This window comes from Cervus canadensis, chromosome 1, assembly GCF_019320065.1.
Source record: "Cervus canadensis isolate Bull #8, Minnesota chromosome 1, ASM1932006v1, whole genome shotgun sequence".
NCBI lineage: Eukaryota > Metazoa > Chordata > Mammalia > Artiodactyla > Cervidae > Cervus > Cervus canadensis.
This window is the reverse complement of record NC_057386.1, coordinates 9,381,742-9,397,964: the sequence shown is the minus strand read 5'-3', so window position 1 is coordinate 9,397,964 and position 16,223 is coordinate 9,381,742. Positions and strand designations below refer to the sequence as shown.

At 48.2% G+C, this 16,223-nt stretch overlaps 1 protein-coding gene across 6 annotated transcripts in view; it reads left to right on the top strand.

The window, feature by feature from the left end:
* CYTH1 (cytohesin 1) overlaps nt 1-16,223 on the top strand; it is a 72,945-nt gene that overhangs the window by 52,198 nt on the left and 4,524 nt on the right. For 4 of the 6 annotated variants that reach the window (XM_043462322.1, XM_043462311.1, XM_043462319.1 and 1 more), the window contains 10 exons: nt 534-616; nt 1,770-1,834; nt 3,780-3,846; nt 4,120-4,238; nt 4,544-4,624; nt 5,495-5,607; nt 6,531-6,679; nt 7,068-7,180; nt 12,351-12,429; nt 15,896-15,967. In XM_043462322.1, the coding sequence (XP_043318257.1) occupies nt 534-616; nt 1,770-1,834; nt 3,780-3,846; nt 4,120-4,238; nt 4,544-4,624; nt 5,495-5,607; nt 6,531-6,679; nt 7,068-7,180; nt 12,351-12,429; nt 15,896-15,967 (941 nt within the window). Of the gene's footprint in view, nt 1-533; nt 617-1,769; nt 1,835-3,779; nt 3,847-4,119; nt 4,239-4,543; nt 4,625-5,494; nt 5,608-6,530; nt 6,680-7,067; nt 7,181-12,350; nt 12,430-15,895; nt 15,968-16,223 lie in introns of those variants that run through there. The other 2 variants (XM_043462305.1, XM_043462308.1) reach the window with 1 other exon arrangement.

The window sequence follows — 16,223 nt, the reverse complement described above, 5'->3', positions numbered from 1 at the left end:
TGTATCCTTCTAGATCTTTTTCTCTGTACATACTAGCCTCCCCACTCCAGAAATGGCACAAAACTGTCATTCATGTTGCTTTGCAATTACCTCCCCCTCCCTGCTGGGGTCCTAGACATCATCCCATGTCAGGGTGGGATTCAGTGAGGGAGCAGAGACCCGGAGAGACTGGTTAACCAGGGGCCTGAGCCCCCCAGCCTGTGGGATGGAAATGGCTGGGCCCTGATTAATGGTCCTCCTCTTTCATTCCTAGCCAACCTCATCTCACCACAGGCAGCCTTTTCTCTTGGGTTTTTTTTTGTTTTTTTTTTTTGGTGACAGCTGTCCTTTATCAGAGCTGTGATCCATGGTCCTTTCTAACTTTGGGCAACCTGATGGTGAATGAGAGCCAGAGTCTCCCCAGCAGTCGGTCACTTCCGACACATGCTTCTCGCCTCTTCTGTGGTATCTTTGTCCTTTTGTGGTCTCCAAATTGTATTTATTTTTGGTAAGGTAAAAGCTTTCTTAGTAACCTTTCCCTCCTTTTTTTGTAGTTCCCAGTGACCTGACTGCAGAGGAGCGCCAGGAGCTGGAGAACATTCGGCGGAGAAAGCAGGAGCTGCTGGCCGACATCCAGGTAGGAGCTGGGCAGCTCCTTGACCAGGTGTCTTCTCATGACACCTTCTGACTTGCTCTCACCACATTTCGGACCAGGTGCAGAAATTGACAACCAGCTTTTCTCAACAAGGAAGAATGGAACCTCTAAGTGGGGGAGTGCTCTGTGAGCTGCACCCAGCTGGTCGGCTGTAAGGCTAGAGTGACCCCAGGTCTCCTGACTGCGACTTGAACCCAGGCTTCAGGCTAAGCAGACCCACATCCACGTCCTAGTGGCTATTTTCTGGCAGGGCAATTCTAGAGAGAGAATTTGGGTTCTTTGAACCTTAGATAGGAGTAAAAACACCTCTTGATAGGTTGCCATTAGTTGGATTATTTTAGGCCTTGGGGAAGCCGTTTCTTTTAGAATTCTCTATAAAAGATTTGGAAGCCCAAGAGCAGGGAAGGGAGGGGGCACACCCTGTAACCCCAAGCTTCATCGTGTCGAGGAAGGACTGGGTCTGCTCCCGTGTTGGTGTGAGCGTACTTTGCTGTTACGTAGTTCTTTGAGTCCTGCCTCACTGGTGAATGCTGGAAAAGCGTAGCAGTTCTTCACTCAAAGTCCCGTCCACCCCAGCAGTGAACGCTGTCCACTCTGCAGACCTGTTTGTTAGATGGGGCAGGAGGAGGAAGGCATAGCCAGGAGTAGCGTTCCCTTGCTGGCCGCTTGGCGGCAGTGTTGACCCAGTCCGGGCACTGCTGGCTGGGCAGTGGGGTGCCTGGGGGACTGGTTTGTCCCCCTTTCAGTGAGCTGCAGATACACTGTGACAGACTGGCCAGGCAGCTGTTTTCCAATGGAAAATACATATTTTACATAGTGTAAATGATTGTAAACTTCTTTCCTAGACTGTAAACTCCTTGAGGTCAGGTTGTTATCTTTTTCTTCTTTGTATTCCCTAGAATGATTACAGTCTGGTAGGAACTCAAGAAACATTTGTTGAACAGATGAATTTTCCAAAAATTTTTAGGTTTTGGGGCGGTGTTGTCTTTATTTGGTTTGCTCTGTTTTACTTTTTGGTCAAGGGAGTTATAGGAGATTTTGGCGATTTTATTTTTTATTTTTATTTTCTTTTGATTTTGGTGATTTTAATCTGATCTATATCTTCCTCTTGGTAATTCTGGACTGTGTTTTGCAGAGGCTGAAGGATGAGATAGCAGAAGTAGCTAATGAAATTGAAAACCTGGGGTCCACAGAAGAGAGGTGAGTCTGTCCTTTTCTGGGTGGTTTTGTGGTTGTGGCATCGCTAAGCGCCAGCCTGGAATTGTGCCCATGTCGCGTATTTAAGGAGAAAGTGCGTCTTCTTCCTTCTTTTCTGAGCAAGCACGTGTGTAGCCATACTTTCTGCCTTCCGCGCAGGGACTCCTGAATGTGAAGGCTTTTGAATGTTTTTGGAAAGGCTGAACTGGAGAACTTGGCAGGTCCCCCAAAATCTTAAACTGCCTTTAAATTGTTGTGTGAACTATTTCTTCTCTTCTCATATCCACTGGGTTCCTATTTTAGAGTTTCCGTTTTTCGCTTTGGGTAAAGGAAAAGCTTAACGGATGCTGCTGATGCAGCTCCAGAAGGCTGGAGGCCAGTTGTGTCTAGGCATCACTGCAAGCTTGCTTGTGCCTCCCTAACACTTAAGAGAACGTAGAAGTGAGATTGTAGCACAAAGTGCCAAGGCGTGTCTGCTGGTTCTTTTTTTCCTTTAACTACATGAAATGTTAGTTGCTTTGAGAGTTTAATTTTGAATGGGGTTCCCAGACCGTTTTCTAACTGCTTAATGTTGTAAATGGGCTGTTTCTAATTCACTGCATGTCTGTATTTTTCTAAGCCTAAGTCTCCCCGTCTAGCTTCAGGAGACCGTTGGGTTTTGTTATTTTAAACTTGTGTGAGCAGGGTCATATGGATTAGTGAAGCTGCATGTCCGGCAGAAACCAGCCAGCTCATCATGTCCAGTCTCTGCTTTGCCAGTTCTGAATTACAGCTTTCTTACTTGCCACTAAAAAAAAAAAATTTGCAGCTTCAAAGAAATGGACGAATTGGTGTTTGTCGGAATTTACCATTTCTGCTCTTACAAAGGGTACTCTTAAAAGAAGTGAATAGGGACTTCCCTGGTGGTCCAGGGGCTAAGACTCTGCACTCCCAATGCAGTGGGCCTGGGTTTGATCCCTGGTCAGGCAACTAGATCCCACATGCCACAATGAAGATCCTGTGTGCTGCAACCAAGACTCAGCGCAGCCAAATAAATTTTTCAAAAAGGAAATGAATAGGCAGGCTACAGACAAGGGGAAAATATCTGCATTACCTGTATTTGAAAAAAGACTTGTATCTGGAATTTATATAAAAAGAACATATAAAACTCACTAATAACAAGACAACTTGACTAAAAAGCAGGCAAAAAAAAAAAAAAAACGTGAACGCTTTTACGTGTATAATAGACACGTGAAAAATGCTCAGTATCATGAGTCATGAGGAGATGCCACTTTACACCCACTAGAACGGCCAGAGTTAAACAGACAGGTGGTGCCTCGTGTTGCCGAGAGCTGGTGAGAACAAGCAGTGTAAACATTGGGGATAACCGACTGGCAGTTCCTCCTAATGTTGACCGTATACCCCTGCTGTGCCCAGCAGTTCAGCTCCCAGGTATTTACTCAGGAGAAAGGAGAACATGCCCACACACATGAGGACATCTATAGCGTTCTTATTTAAAATAGCCCAAAACTGGAATTAGCTTTAACGTCCCCCAACAGATGAACAGATGATTTCATGAGCTATTAATTTACATAGTTAATATGTAACTATGACAATACTGTAAAACTGGATTATGGTGATAGTTGCCCAACTCAGTAAACTTATTAAACATTGTTCAGATGTGCACTCAAAATGGGTATGTTATATGATATGTAAATTATACCTCAATAAAGTTTCAAAAATGAAATGGAAAAAAAAGAAACCCATTGTAGTAGAAGAAACAAAGGCGCCTAGGACCAAGGTCAGGATTTCAGTTGACCTTCCATAGTTAGACCCAAGTGTGCCTGAGCTTTCCTGGATAAATCTCAGAAATCAGTGCACTTCAGTGACACATGTGGGAGTTATGTCAGTCTTTCAAAAATTCCCAATCACCGAGAATACTTAAATGGCTGTGATGGTTGTTTTACAGGAAAAATATGCAGAGGAACAAACAGGTAGCCATGGGCAGAAAAAAATTCAACATGGATCCTAAAAAAGTAAGTGACAAAAGACAGCAGCCAGAGCCTGTAGTCTGTAAAGTGGGGGTTTCCACATTGTCAGCGGGAACCGGGGGCATTTGAGACAGCCTCCCTCCCTTTGGTGGAGTGCAGCTCATGTCATGAGCCCTGCCTCCTGCAGAACATAGGATGTACTCACTGTATACTTACTCTGTGTGCGGAGCACCCGCACCCATTCTTCCTGTGCCCCCACCTCCTTTCTGGGTGTTCCTGGCGTCTGAAGCACTATTGGCATCTTTGCTGCCTTTCCAGGGGATCCAGTTCTTAATAGAGAATGATCTGCTGAAGAACACCTGTGAAGACATTGCCCAGTTCTTGTATAAAGGTGAAGGGCTCAACAAAACAGCCATTGGCGACTACCTGGGGGAGAGGTAAGACTTCCGGGGACCCCTGCAGTAGAGGTTAGTCAGCAGTTACCTAGAGAAACAAACTCCAAGACGCCCCGAGCTTTGTCCCGGGCAGGTGGAGGTGTTCAGCAGCTGCTGTCCTGTGTTCAGCCAGTGCACAGAGGGCTGCAGATCTTTCATTTGACATTTGGCTGCCTCTTGGGCTGTGGGCGGTCTCAGCGCTCAGCCTGGGAGGCAGCCTGACTGGGGGTCTGCACGACCCTGGATTCTCAGCGTCATTGTCTGACTTCTGCTCTCCCTAACCCCGTATCTTTTGTTTCTCTTGCTAGAGACGAGTTTAACATCCAGGTTCTTCATGCGTTTGTGGAGCTGCATGAGTTCACTGATCTCAACCTTGTCCAGGCCTTACGGTGAGTGTGTTCGCAGCCACTACCTTGTTGAGGGAGACGGGTCTCTGGTTGTAGATCTGTCCTGCACACTTCAGTTCAGCTTGGTCGTGTCCGACTCTTTGCGACACCGTGGGTCCTGCACAACCTGGCGTTGTAGTGAAATTGTACCTTGGGTGGTGATTTGAGTATCTATGATTGAAATGATTGGATGGTTAAAGGGGATTAAATTGAAAGCAAAATTTGCAAAACTCTTCCTCAGATCTTTATCATTGGAAATTGATGAATATTTCCCCTTTGAATCTTTCCCAATTTCACTTCAGAAAATCCTTTAAATTTCTTGCCCTGAAACAGGAAATAGGTAGTGTGCCCTTCATTTTAGAAGGAAAAAAGTCAACATTAATTTTTTTTTTTTGCTAAATATAGTCCCCTTGTGCTTTTTGAGAAATTGTAATTTGGTATTTTCATTGCTGTTTAAGTGTGAATAATATCATGTTTTGTGTTGTTGTTTAGATAGATGAAAAAAATCCAGAATTAAAGCTGTTGGCCACGGGTCTCTGACTTAAAGGGCCTGAGCCTCAGTAGTGACTGCTTTGATAGAAAATCTCTTTTCCTGCTATGTCTTTTTTTTTTTCTTTCTGGAAATTGGAGTTCTTTTAATTTGAGTTCTTATGTATCCGTCTGAAGAGCTGAACCATTCTTTTGAATAGGAAAATCTTTTTCTTTTTTTTCTTTTCATAAATACATTCCCTCCTGTTGAGAGGACAGAGATGTGGAGTGGTTAGCCTCCATCTGACAGAAGGCTGAAGGCCCCGCCATCTCCCTTCACTGCAGAAACCTTTCACAAACAGGTTTTCTCCCCAGTCCGGTAACACACCCTGTCTTCCCCCCCAGGCAGTTCCTGTGGAGCTTCCGGCTGCCGGGAGAGGCGCAGAAGATTGACCGGATGATGGAGGCGTTCGCCCAGCGCTATTGTCAGTGCAACCACGGGGTGTTCCAGTCCACAGGTGAGCACGAGGGGCGTCCCCTCCTGCGGTCGGCAGCGCCTGCCAGCTTCTCTTCTAGGTACTGGGTCGTTCCTAAAACCAGAGGGATTAGGTTCCTGCCTAAGGACATCACTTTAAATGGTATTTATAATAAAATAAATAAATAAATGGTATTTATAATAGTAAAAAGTTGGAAACTATCCAAAGTCTGCCAGTAAGGTAGTAGGCATCTAAGTAAGTGCGTACATTTACGCACATGTACCTGTGACTGTTTCATTGACAGTTTCAGCACGCAGAGAGAACCCCCAGACATAATGATGCTAATTTTTTGGCCACTGAGAGAGTACATTCCTCTGGGTTTTTTTTGCCTTGGCAAAAAAACAGTGTACAACTGTTAAAATTTATGTTTTTATAAAGAGGCTTTATTGACATGGAAAAATGCTAATAAGATTAGCCAAAAGCAGACCTCAAAACTATGTATCTGTTGTAATTCTAATTATGTTACAGTCTGTATCTCTGAGGTACATTTTTTTTTAAAATTTATTTATTTTTTAATAGAAGGATAATCACTTTACAGAATTTTGCTGTTTTCTGTCAAACCTCTGAGGTACATTTTGTGATACATTACGTGTAGGCACATTTATGTAAGAAAGCAAAATAAGTTATTCCTAGGTAGTGGGATTGTAGGTAGTTTATATGTTCTTTTTCATATATTGTGCTTCTCTGTACATGTTCTTCTTTTACAAGCTGAGAAAAATGAAACACTTTTACATCTTGAGCGCTTTACATTCTTTCCCGTGCCTTGCCCTTCGCAGTTGGAGTGTGCCCAGACGTGTGGGTTTGGCTTACCCTTGAGGGCACTGCTTTGTGATCTCAGTCTCACCTGGCGTTTCTTGTTCTTTATGGTGGGATGTTTCTGACTGGATTTTGTTTTTTCCTTTTAGACACTTGTTATGTCCTCTCATTTGCCATCATCATGTTGAACACCAGCCTGCATAACCCCAATGTCAAAGATAAGCCCACCGTGGAGAGGTTCATCGCCATGAATCGAGGCATCAATGATGGGGGAGACCTGCCTGAGGAGCTGCTCCGGGTGAGCTCAGCTCTCCTTCAAGGCCACGGGCTCAGGCGATGCTGATGGAGGGGACAGGAGGGACGTGGGGTCAATCCGGTGTCTGCTCGGCCCATCCACTCAGCTATATGAATTGCATTAAGAAACTGATAGCAGGCCCAGTGAGCAGTCAGTGGGGGAAAGCGATTTATAGCTCTGAGACTGAGGCTCACGTGGAGGTTGGGCTGGTCTTCCCCTTTCCTGCCCGCCGGTTAGGCCCCTGTTCCTTTTGTCTCTGGGTCCTGAAGGCAGAGGGCTCTCGTGCCACCAGTGCAGGGCACGCAGTGATGCTCATGGCACCAGTGACGGGCAAGGGCGGGGGAGAGGTGTTTCTAGGGTCGGAGACGGGCAACGTCGTCTTTTCTTCCAGAACCTGTATGAGAGCATAAAAAATGAACCCTTTAAAATCCCCGAAGACGATGGGAATGACCTCACCCACACTTTTTTCAACCCAGACCGAGAAGGCTGGCTATTGAAGCTTGGTAAGTGATGCCCTCTGGGTCAGGGCTCCTCACAGAAGCTTAGAAAGGATGTGCGTGTGCACAGCCGCACGTGCAGTGTGGGGAAGGGGGGTTTGGTACAGGAGGCGCTAAGGAGAGACTGTGGTATGAGTTCCTACTGTTCTGACAGAAGTGCCTCCCGAGAGACAGTGAATGCACGGCCAGCGCCCCACGGGACACACAGACTCCTGGGACAGACTTGCCCACATGAATATTGCCCACGGGTGTTTGCGCTCCATGCTACCTCTCTGGGGTGGATTGAGGAGGGTTCGTTTCAAGGCGGTTCCCCGAGGACCTCGTCCTTTTCCCTTCCCAGCCCCCCTGACCACTGGGAGGGTGGCCAGCTGTGCCCATCTCTCTACTTCCCATCACAAGTTTGTGCCCAGTGCTCCCGCCTCCCCCACCCCCAGTGCATCATCACTTCCTTCTGCATCTGGCTCCCCACAGGCAGCGTGCATGGCAAACCCAGGGCCCTGGCTGCAGCGCAATCCACGGCACTCTTACTCATTCTCGGGCGCTGGTTTTTTTCCCCCCCTCCTTTCCAATCCAAATCAGCCACATTAATGATTTTGTTCATTCAGAAAAACTAAAAGTTGCTCCCCTTCCCTCTGCCAAAAGTGAGCTGGTATTGCTGAGATGTGTGGTCATGATCTGCCATCAGAGGGACAGGAGTGAACAAAAGGAGCAGTAGGTTTTTACGCACATGTACCTGTGACTGTTTCATTGACAGTTTCAGCACGCAGAGAGAACCCCCAGACATAATGATGCTAATTTTTTGGCCACTGAGAGAGTACATTCCTCTGGGTTTTTTTTGCCTTGGCCTTTTGATGTGTGGGTTCCCGCGTTCTCAGGAGGTGTCATTGGAATGATCCTCCTGTCACCATTCCAGCTGTAGGTCCCAGTGAGATTAGGAGTCCTTATTACATTCTAGGCTGTTACTGACACATCTGGGAAGTGCTGAAATGGAACCTTCAATTTTTGTCTCGTTCAGGAGAATTTGTATACTCTTTTAAAATCCTAAGTCCTTGTGTTTATACATAATGACTTAATTCATAAATTCTCCTTAAAGCACCACCTCACTGATCGGAGTTTTTAATGTCTCTCAAATTGGTCAGCATACCATATATATTTAAGCCAGTAGAATCTTTGAAGTCAAGGCTCTAAAATTACTTATCCCAGTGGCAGCCACTCTGCTCTGCATCCTGATTGCCAAGTACTTGGACAGAATTAAAAGGAAACCTGCTAGAAATGTAAGAAGTATATCCAAGTTTGGGTTTGCTTTCCCCTCCAGTGAGATTTGTTTAAATGCTAATACTAAGTGTTAGCTTTGACAGCCCAGATACTAAATTTAGAGCAGTACGAAGATTATCTTGGTTCTTACACCATGATGACATGTAAATTCATGAGGCATCCCATATTTTTAAAAAAGAAAAAAATTTAACTAAATGTGAAACTCATTTTTAGGTCATGGCATTACTTTTTCTGAACCTCCACCAAACCCTCCTAAACTCTTCCTGTCGTGTTTTCACCGTAGCACACTTAGAATCACCCCTGTTTGTGTGTGTGCCACGGAAGGCGGGCCTTCCGGCCGTCTAGTTGTATGTGTATGTCTGTGTATGCATATAACTGTAAGAATGTGTATTCTTGTGTATACACATATGTACATATGTATTCACAGGCTTGTGAGTGTGCATTTTCACACTTTAAATAGGAGTAGCCATCCAAAGAGAGACATTTAATTTCTCCCAAAGTAATCTTCACTGTGTTTGCTCTGGATTCTGGATATAGTAATAAATGTCAGCTTGATGAGAACTGATTGGTGGTATCTTTGGGGCCAGGATTTGGGTGGTGCCTCGGGTCTTGCCTTTACCAGGTAGGACGTGGCAGATGAGGCAGGCCCCTTATTCCCACGCCAGGCAGCAGCATTTGCCCTGTGACTGTTTTTATGTCCCCATCCCCCGCCCAGGCAGACATGAATGACTAATACAGTGCACCTTAAAATTAAGGAGTCGGGTTTAATTTCTTTGTTTTAATTTTCTTTTCTCCCTCATTTGTATGTTTCCATGATTTTGGCTCTCCTTTTCCTTGCCCCAAACTCCAGGAGGTATGTAATCCCCTCAACCCTGCTCGCTCGCTCTGCCCAGGCCACTGTAATCGCTGCAGCGTTTTCTTATTTTGTTATTTTTTGGTTATTTTGTTTTTTAATTGCTGGTGGTAGTGTTAATGCTGCTTCTAACTTACCATACAGTCCCTCGGGAACTGGTCAGGCTTGGGGTGCGGAGGGATTTTCATCTTTCTCTGGTAGGGGTGGTGCACGATGTGTCCAACAGCTGGGCCCAGATGTGGAATAATTTGAACTTTCCTGAGGGCAGTAGTGTAAGAAAACGCAGTAAGAGTGGGTTTTTAAAAGCAAGCAAAGCAGTCACTGAATTCTCTCTTGGACTTTATTGGTCAGGCAGATGCTATATTGTTGATCCAAATTGACACCCATGCATTTTCGAGATTTCTCAAGTGGAGAAGAGGAGGAGGAGAAGGAAGTGACTCCCACGGCCGTGTGCTTCTGACACACCTCCGATGACCAGAGAAGCAAACTAGGAAAAGAATTAAATTAGACAATGTAGGACATTTGCCTTTGCATGAAAAAGGGAAATGGTGTTTCTTAAACTCAGAATGAGGCCAAGTAAGGTTTTAAAAAAAAGACAAAAACCCCAAAACCCCTTCTTGAAGGCCTTCCGTTTAATTTCCTGTTTTGGGGGAGGGCATTACAACCTCGGCTCTGTTTTTTTATGTTTTGTTTTTATCCCTCTTTATCAAGGAGTCATCGTTCAGACCCCCAAACTGGCCTCTTAGTTATGTCGCTGGTGTCTGCCCTCCCCTTGCTGGTTTCGGGGCACGTGTTTTCCAGATGAGGAGTCCCTGGGTGTCTGTTACTTGAGCAGAGCCACACAGGAAAGAACAGCCCCAACACTGACGTTTGTAAAACGTTCTGGGGCCTTGTCAGGTGGCTCCCAACTCCCGGGGAGCCAGAGTCAGGCCTTTATATCTATGGGGTGGAGGCCCGTGGGCAGGGCAGTGGTCCTGTGAGTTCCTCAGGGACTGTCTTAGGTGCGCGCATCAGTCTGTCTGCTTCTTTCTTGTCTATTTTCCTTCCAACATGGAATGTGCCCCTGGGACCACGCAATGCTCCATGGTAGGAGCTTGTTAGCGCAGCAGGTCGTTGGGAAATAGCCAGGCTTTCTTTGCCAGGGAGAGGCTTTGTCCAGCTTTGCTTTCTGTCCTCGATTTCCTCCCGTCTTCCTCCTTTTGGCATCTGATCCCTCTTCCACAACCTCCCAAGATCCGAGGGCCCCCGGGGTGGTCCTGTGAGGGGAGCGCACGGCAGTGGGCGTGGGCTGAGGTGTCCTGTGTGGGGGGGCCCCGCGTGGGGGTGCAGGCCCAAGAGGCAGAAGAGCCACTTCCTCAGACGCTGACGGGGGCGGGCTTCCTTTTCACAGCAAATCAGCTCCAGTTCTAAGTATATCCTTGTCTTCCTTCTCCTCATTTATTTTGGTTCTGCCCAGCCTCTCCCATTTCCTCATGCATGTCATATTTCCATCCATGGTCTTCCTGACTCATGCCCTAGGGCCTCAGGGGCCAGAAGCACGTGCTCACAGAAGCTGGCAGTCGATGTGGGGGAGAGAGTCAGTCTTTGCTTGACACCAGCACGGGACAGGGGGTGCGGGTGGGGGGCGTAGCACGCGCTGGCTTACGGCCAGCCTCCTTCCCCAACCAAGGTCTGTGCCATTGAGAACCTCCGCAGTTCACGAGCAGTCGCTTCACCTCTCAGAGCTTGGGCATCCAAGCAGAGCCGTGCCAGGATCCCGAAAGTCGGGCAGCCCTTAGAGTTGCTGCCAGGACCTGTGCTGGACCCTTTATTTCTGGGACGGGACTTGCATTGCTCCAGCAATCGGATCCTTTGAGGAAGCCAGGCGTGAGGGCACAGCCACATCCTGGAAGCTGGAGACACTCGCTCTAAAGCCCTGCTCATCTGTTGGGGGTGAGGGGCAAGCGAGGAAACGTGACTGGGGTCATTGGATTCACACCTTGTGGTCCTTGTTTTCTGTGAGGATCGGAGGAGCGGTGCCCTCTATAGGTTACGTTGGCAGAGAGAGCGCCTCCTGTCCAGGGCAGCGCGAGGTTGTTTGTGAGACAGCCTGCGTATCTTACCACGTGAAGGCTTTTCATTTGGTTCGTATTCAGAAAACTTTTCCTGGACCTGGTGTGCGTTGAGGAGAATGGCTGTGCTCAGGGTCAGACTGGGAGCAGAGTGTGCCTTCCTTCACCCAGGTCATGGCAAAGTTTCCCTTCCTTCACATCATCTCATGATAACGTCATGACTCTGACGTTTCCTTTGATTGAGGAACATTTAAAAGGACTAGGGGAGCCTTCACCAGCTCACCGCCACCCGTGAGAGCTCACTTAGCCTATGGCTTCTTCCTCCAGTTATTTTTGTTTCAAGCTTCTGGTGAGAAGTCCACAGTTGAATAGGTACCTCAGCCTACCAGTGGATTCTTCCCTGTTCCAGGAATCCTGCTTTGTCCCACCCAGGACTCTGGGGGAATTTAGGACACTGGCCCAGAAACCTAAAAAGCCAGAGTAGAAACATACTACGATCAGCAAGGTGGGCTGGACGGTGAAACTGCAGGACTGTGGGTTCCTTGTTCCAGGAACACTGGATTTGATTGTGAGGGGATTAAGACGTCTTACTTCCCAGTTCTTCTCCCGCCCTTTTCTGACAAAACCCTGGGCTGGTGGACCGGCAGTGTAGCGTGGCCAGGGGGCTGACCCTCTCCCCTCCTCTGTGTGCCCCATTTCCACTGCATCCATGGGCTTCTGCTGACGCTTCTCTGGTTCATCGCTGTCCCAGCTCCCTCCCCAGCCCCTGCGCTCATCTGCTGTCCCGATGTCATCTGCAGGGGGCCGCCCAACTTGCTTGCTCTGCTTGTACCCACAGACTTTCACACTGTGAAAGGTGCTTCTGTTTTGGCTCTGTGTCTCGTAACTGATGTAAATCTGCCATGGTCTCAGTGTCCTCCTGACGCCCTGTCCTCGCTTCCTCGTCCCGCACCCTGGCCAGTGGACTCCTATCCAACACACATCTCTCTTTGCTCTGCAGGTGGCAGGGTAAAGACCTGGAAAAGACGCTGGTTCATTCTGACTGACAACTGCCTTTACTACTTTGAATACACGACGGTGAGCGCCTGCTGGTCGGCTGGGACGAGGGGGGGCCAGGCTTTGTGGTTAAAACAGCTCTAATCAGACAAGTTTGGAGGAGGTGGGGGTGATGGTCAGATGCTGCTTCTTGGGGCAGGAGAAGAGTTTTAAGTGAAGAGGAAGGGCTAAGAGGAATCTCAAAACTGGGGCCTGGGCATGGTGTGCGGTGTGTGGCCACAGGAACCATAGTTCAGAGCCAATGTCCAGCTCTCAACTGGGACAGCTGGTGCCTGGCTGGGAGACAGTGGCAGAGAATGTCATACATGGCATTAGAAAGGGGTCATGGAGCCCAGCTAATGAGTTTGGATCCATGGCCAGGGGAGAGTTTGTGGCCCCACTGAAAGGGAGACAGAGGTAACTGTGATTTGGAGAATGCGCATCTGTGGTAGCTGGAATACTGAAGCACTTGATTTAGAAGGAATAGCCAAAGGGCACAATGTGTAACAGAGGAAAAGAAAGTGAAATGAAATGGGAAAAGTTAGAGACTACCTGGAGTTTTAAGAAACTGATGTTTACTTAAATTGAAAATTTTGTTGGTTTTTTATTCAGTGGGAATGAAATTGTAACACAATACAAATACTTGTTACATACAAGTCCCGTTTGTAACAAGACCTATGAGCATAAAGATTGTACAGCAAAACCTTTTCTGAAGCTCCCTCTAACGGAGCCCCCAGGAGGCCTGGCAGGTTGGTGGCCCCAGATTGGAGCCCTCTCAGACAGGCTCCCCTCGGCTGGTGCTCTTGTTTCTGCCCTGTTCCCTGGTCATCAGAAGAGAAGACACATACTGCTGGCAGCACTGGAGAGGGTCTTACATAAGTCAGGGCAATCGAGGTCCTCCTGGGAGAATGAGGATTGTAGAAGCATCTTGTATCATAAAGGTGGGGCACAATGGGATGAGAGTCCTGGCCGTGTTTGTGTGACACTCAGTGGGAGCCAGGAGGCAGGCCCACGCCTGACCCTTTGCAGCTCAGGGGTAAGCAGGTTCCACTGTGTCCCTCACGGCGGTTCTTCAGCTGGTAGACGTCATGTGGGTGTGGCTTCTCAGCCAGGCAGTGAGAGTCGTGACAGCCCCAGCGGGTGACTCAGTCACTCAGCAGTCTCCAGGGGAGGCTGACCGGGATTTTTTGTGTAACGGGGGCTGAACTCATGCCTCAGAAGTTCTGCAGCTTTGCTTTTCTGTTACGAAAATCCTTTCAAATAGGAGAGTAATGTATTTCAAATACCAAAAACAGTACGAACGTTTTTTTTAACTCCCTCAAAGTACCGCTGTGAACAATTTGGTAAACTTTCTTCTGTTTTGCACCCGTTCCCCCCACATGTATTGCCCTTTTTCTTCTAGACTGATGACATCTCTAAAACGTTGTTTGGGTCTTTTTCGTTGGTCTCTGGGTTAGAATGAACTCTCTGCAGGCGTCTCAGCAGTGCACCCCTAGGTCCCCGGCGGTCTCAGTGGTAGTGCAGTGAGAGTCTAGAAGCTTGTGGTTCTTAAAATGACGCCGACCATGCCAGTGTTCCCTGAATTCGGTCTAGCAGTGCATCAGCATTTTATCAGGCAGTGGGAACCAGAGAAAACGTTCCCAAAGATGCTGATGGGGGAGCCTCGGGCTCAAGATGGTAGGTGGAGACATCCTCATGGAATTACCTAATAAAGAGGGAAAATCTAGTAGAAATAAGTGGGAACAAGACAGCCGGATAAGGAAAGGGCAGACCTCAGCACGCTTCCTATTTGGCAGAAGGGGCCTCGGCGCATCCTGGGGCCAGCAGAAGGGCCCTTGCTGTGTGGTCAGGCCCAGCGAACCCCAGACCTCCCTGCCCCATGCCCAAGTCCAGGAGAAGCAACGTCAGCAGGAGTTCTTCCGTTTACCCCTGTGGATGGAGAGTAGAGAGGTCTGCTGAAGGGTAGAAACCAGGGAACAGTGGAACAACAGGAATCGCTATATCAGTAAAAGCTCTGAGGATGTGTTCATGTGAGCAGACTGTCCGTGGCGGGTCTGCAGTGCACGTCAGCTCCAACCCGCGCTGGACACCAGCGGCCTCAGGGGAGAGTCAGGGCGCAGGGTGTCTGAGGGGGGTGCTCCCTCCACTCACTTCTCTCCTGGGGGTCTGAAGCTGCCAGAATACAAGATATCCGGCCCTCCAGAAGTTTCAGACTAAAAACAAGTAAGAACCAAAACTGCATATTCAAAATATAGCTATATAAGTGTGGAATTATAACTTATTTATTAACAAGTTAAAACTTTAAGGAATGATTAGCCAGAAATGTAATTCCTGTTCTAGAGGAAAGGCTTGAGACAATCCCAGAGATTGAAAGATAAGCGTTAAAGCAATTAGTGGGACTTCCCTGGTGGTCCAGTGGTTTAGACTCCAGGCTCCCAATGCAGGGGACCTGGGTTCAATCCCTGGTCAGGGAACTAGATCCCACATGCTGCAACCAAGAGTTCACATGCCACAACTAAAGATCCCTTCATGCTGCAACTAAGATCCAGTGCAGCCAAATAAATAAAATATCGGGGCGGGGGGGGAAAGCTAACAGGTGCAGAGGACAGGTGAGAATGCTCCCAGTGCCAGAATACCAAGACATGCAAATGCAAAGACAGGTCATGAGATTATTGCCCTGAAAAGGAGAAAGAAACCTGAGTCTGCAAATCGAAAGGGTGCACATGGTATTTTAGGAACATTTGCTCTACAAAGCGTGGCATAGCCCAGTTAAACTGTTGACCTTGGAACGCAGTTTTTGGCCATTGGTGTCTGGACGTCCGAGAGAGGAGGTGAAGGCTGCTGGTCAGGTGCCGGCAGGTGTGGGAGTGGCCTTGGCTGAGATGGGAAGCCCTGGAGGAGGGCTAGTCAGGGGTGAGAGGACGCGGGGCTCTGTTCTGGACAGGAGTCTAGGTGCCTTTTTGGTCCAGGTGGAGTTGTCAGGCAGGCAGTGTCTCTTTGAGGATCCTACAGCCTGGAGCAGGAAGACGGTGCCGGAGGTAATGATAAGGTAGTGACACATGATGCAGCTGTAGTCCAGATGTTGGGGGCACAGAACAGGGGCGCCCAGGGTGAGACTGGGGCTTCCTAGCTTTGCTGACACTAGAACTGAGGCTTGAAAGATGAGTTAGGCAAAGAAGCAAGATAGTTTTTGTGTGAAAGGGACTTACGCATTCCCCACTGGAAGGCCACCAATAGCTCTTGTCACACTCATGCTGTCAGAGCATCTGCAGAAGCACCTCTTCAAAGGCCTCTCGGTTGTAGGGGTTCGTCTGTGATATGTTGACAACACCCACACGTTTCTTGACCCTATTCTTGTTTTAGAACGTAGGGTGTGGTCTCTAGAGCTGATTTGTGGACTTCAGGTCACGGGGAGGTGCAGGAGCTGGGCTGAGTCTCTGTGTGAGGGTAACAGAACAGGTGTTTGGAAGCCGAGCAGTGAGGTCTCCTCTCTCCATCTCTTCTGCAGGATAAGGAGCCCCGGGGAATTATTCCGCTAGAGAACCTGAGCATCCGGGAGGTGGAAGACTCCAAAAAACCAGTGAGTGTTTTTGATGAGCTGCTTCAGAGGGACAGAAGAGATGGGCGTAGCAGCTGTTCAACATAAGATGAAGTCACAAAGGTTTACCATTGACCCTGGGCAACACGGTTGGGGCTGTGCGGGTCTGCTTACAAGCGGATTGTTCTCAGTGGTGACTGCTGCAGTGGAACACTGTCTGCGCTGGGCCGAGTCCTTGGAGGCCGAGCCTCTGCTGCACAGACGGAGGCCACCTGTCCATCAGACGTGGTCTCTTAAT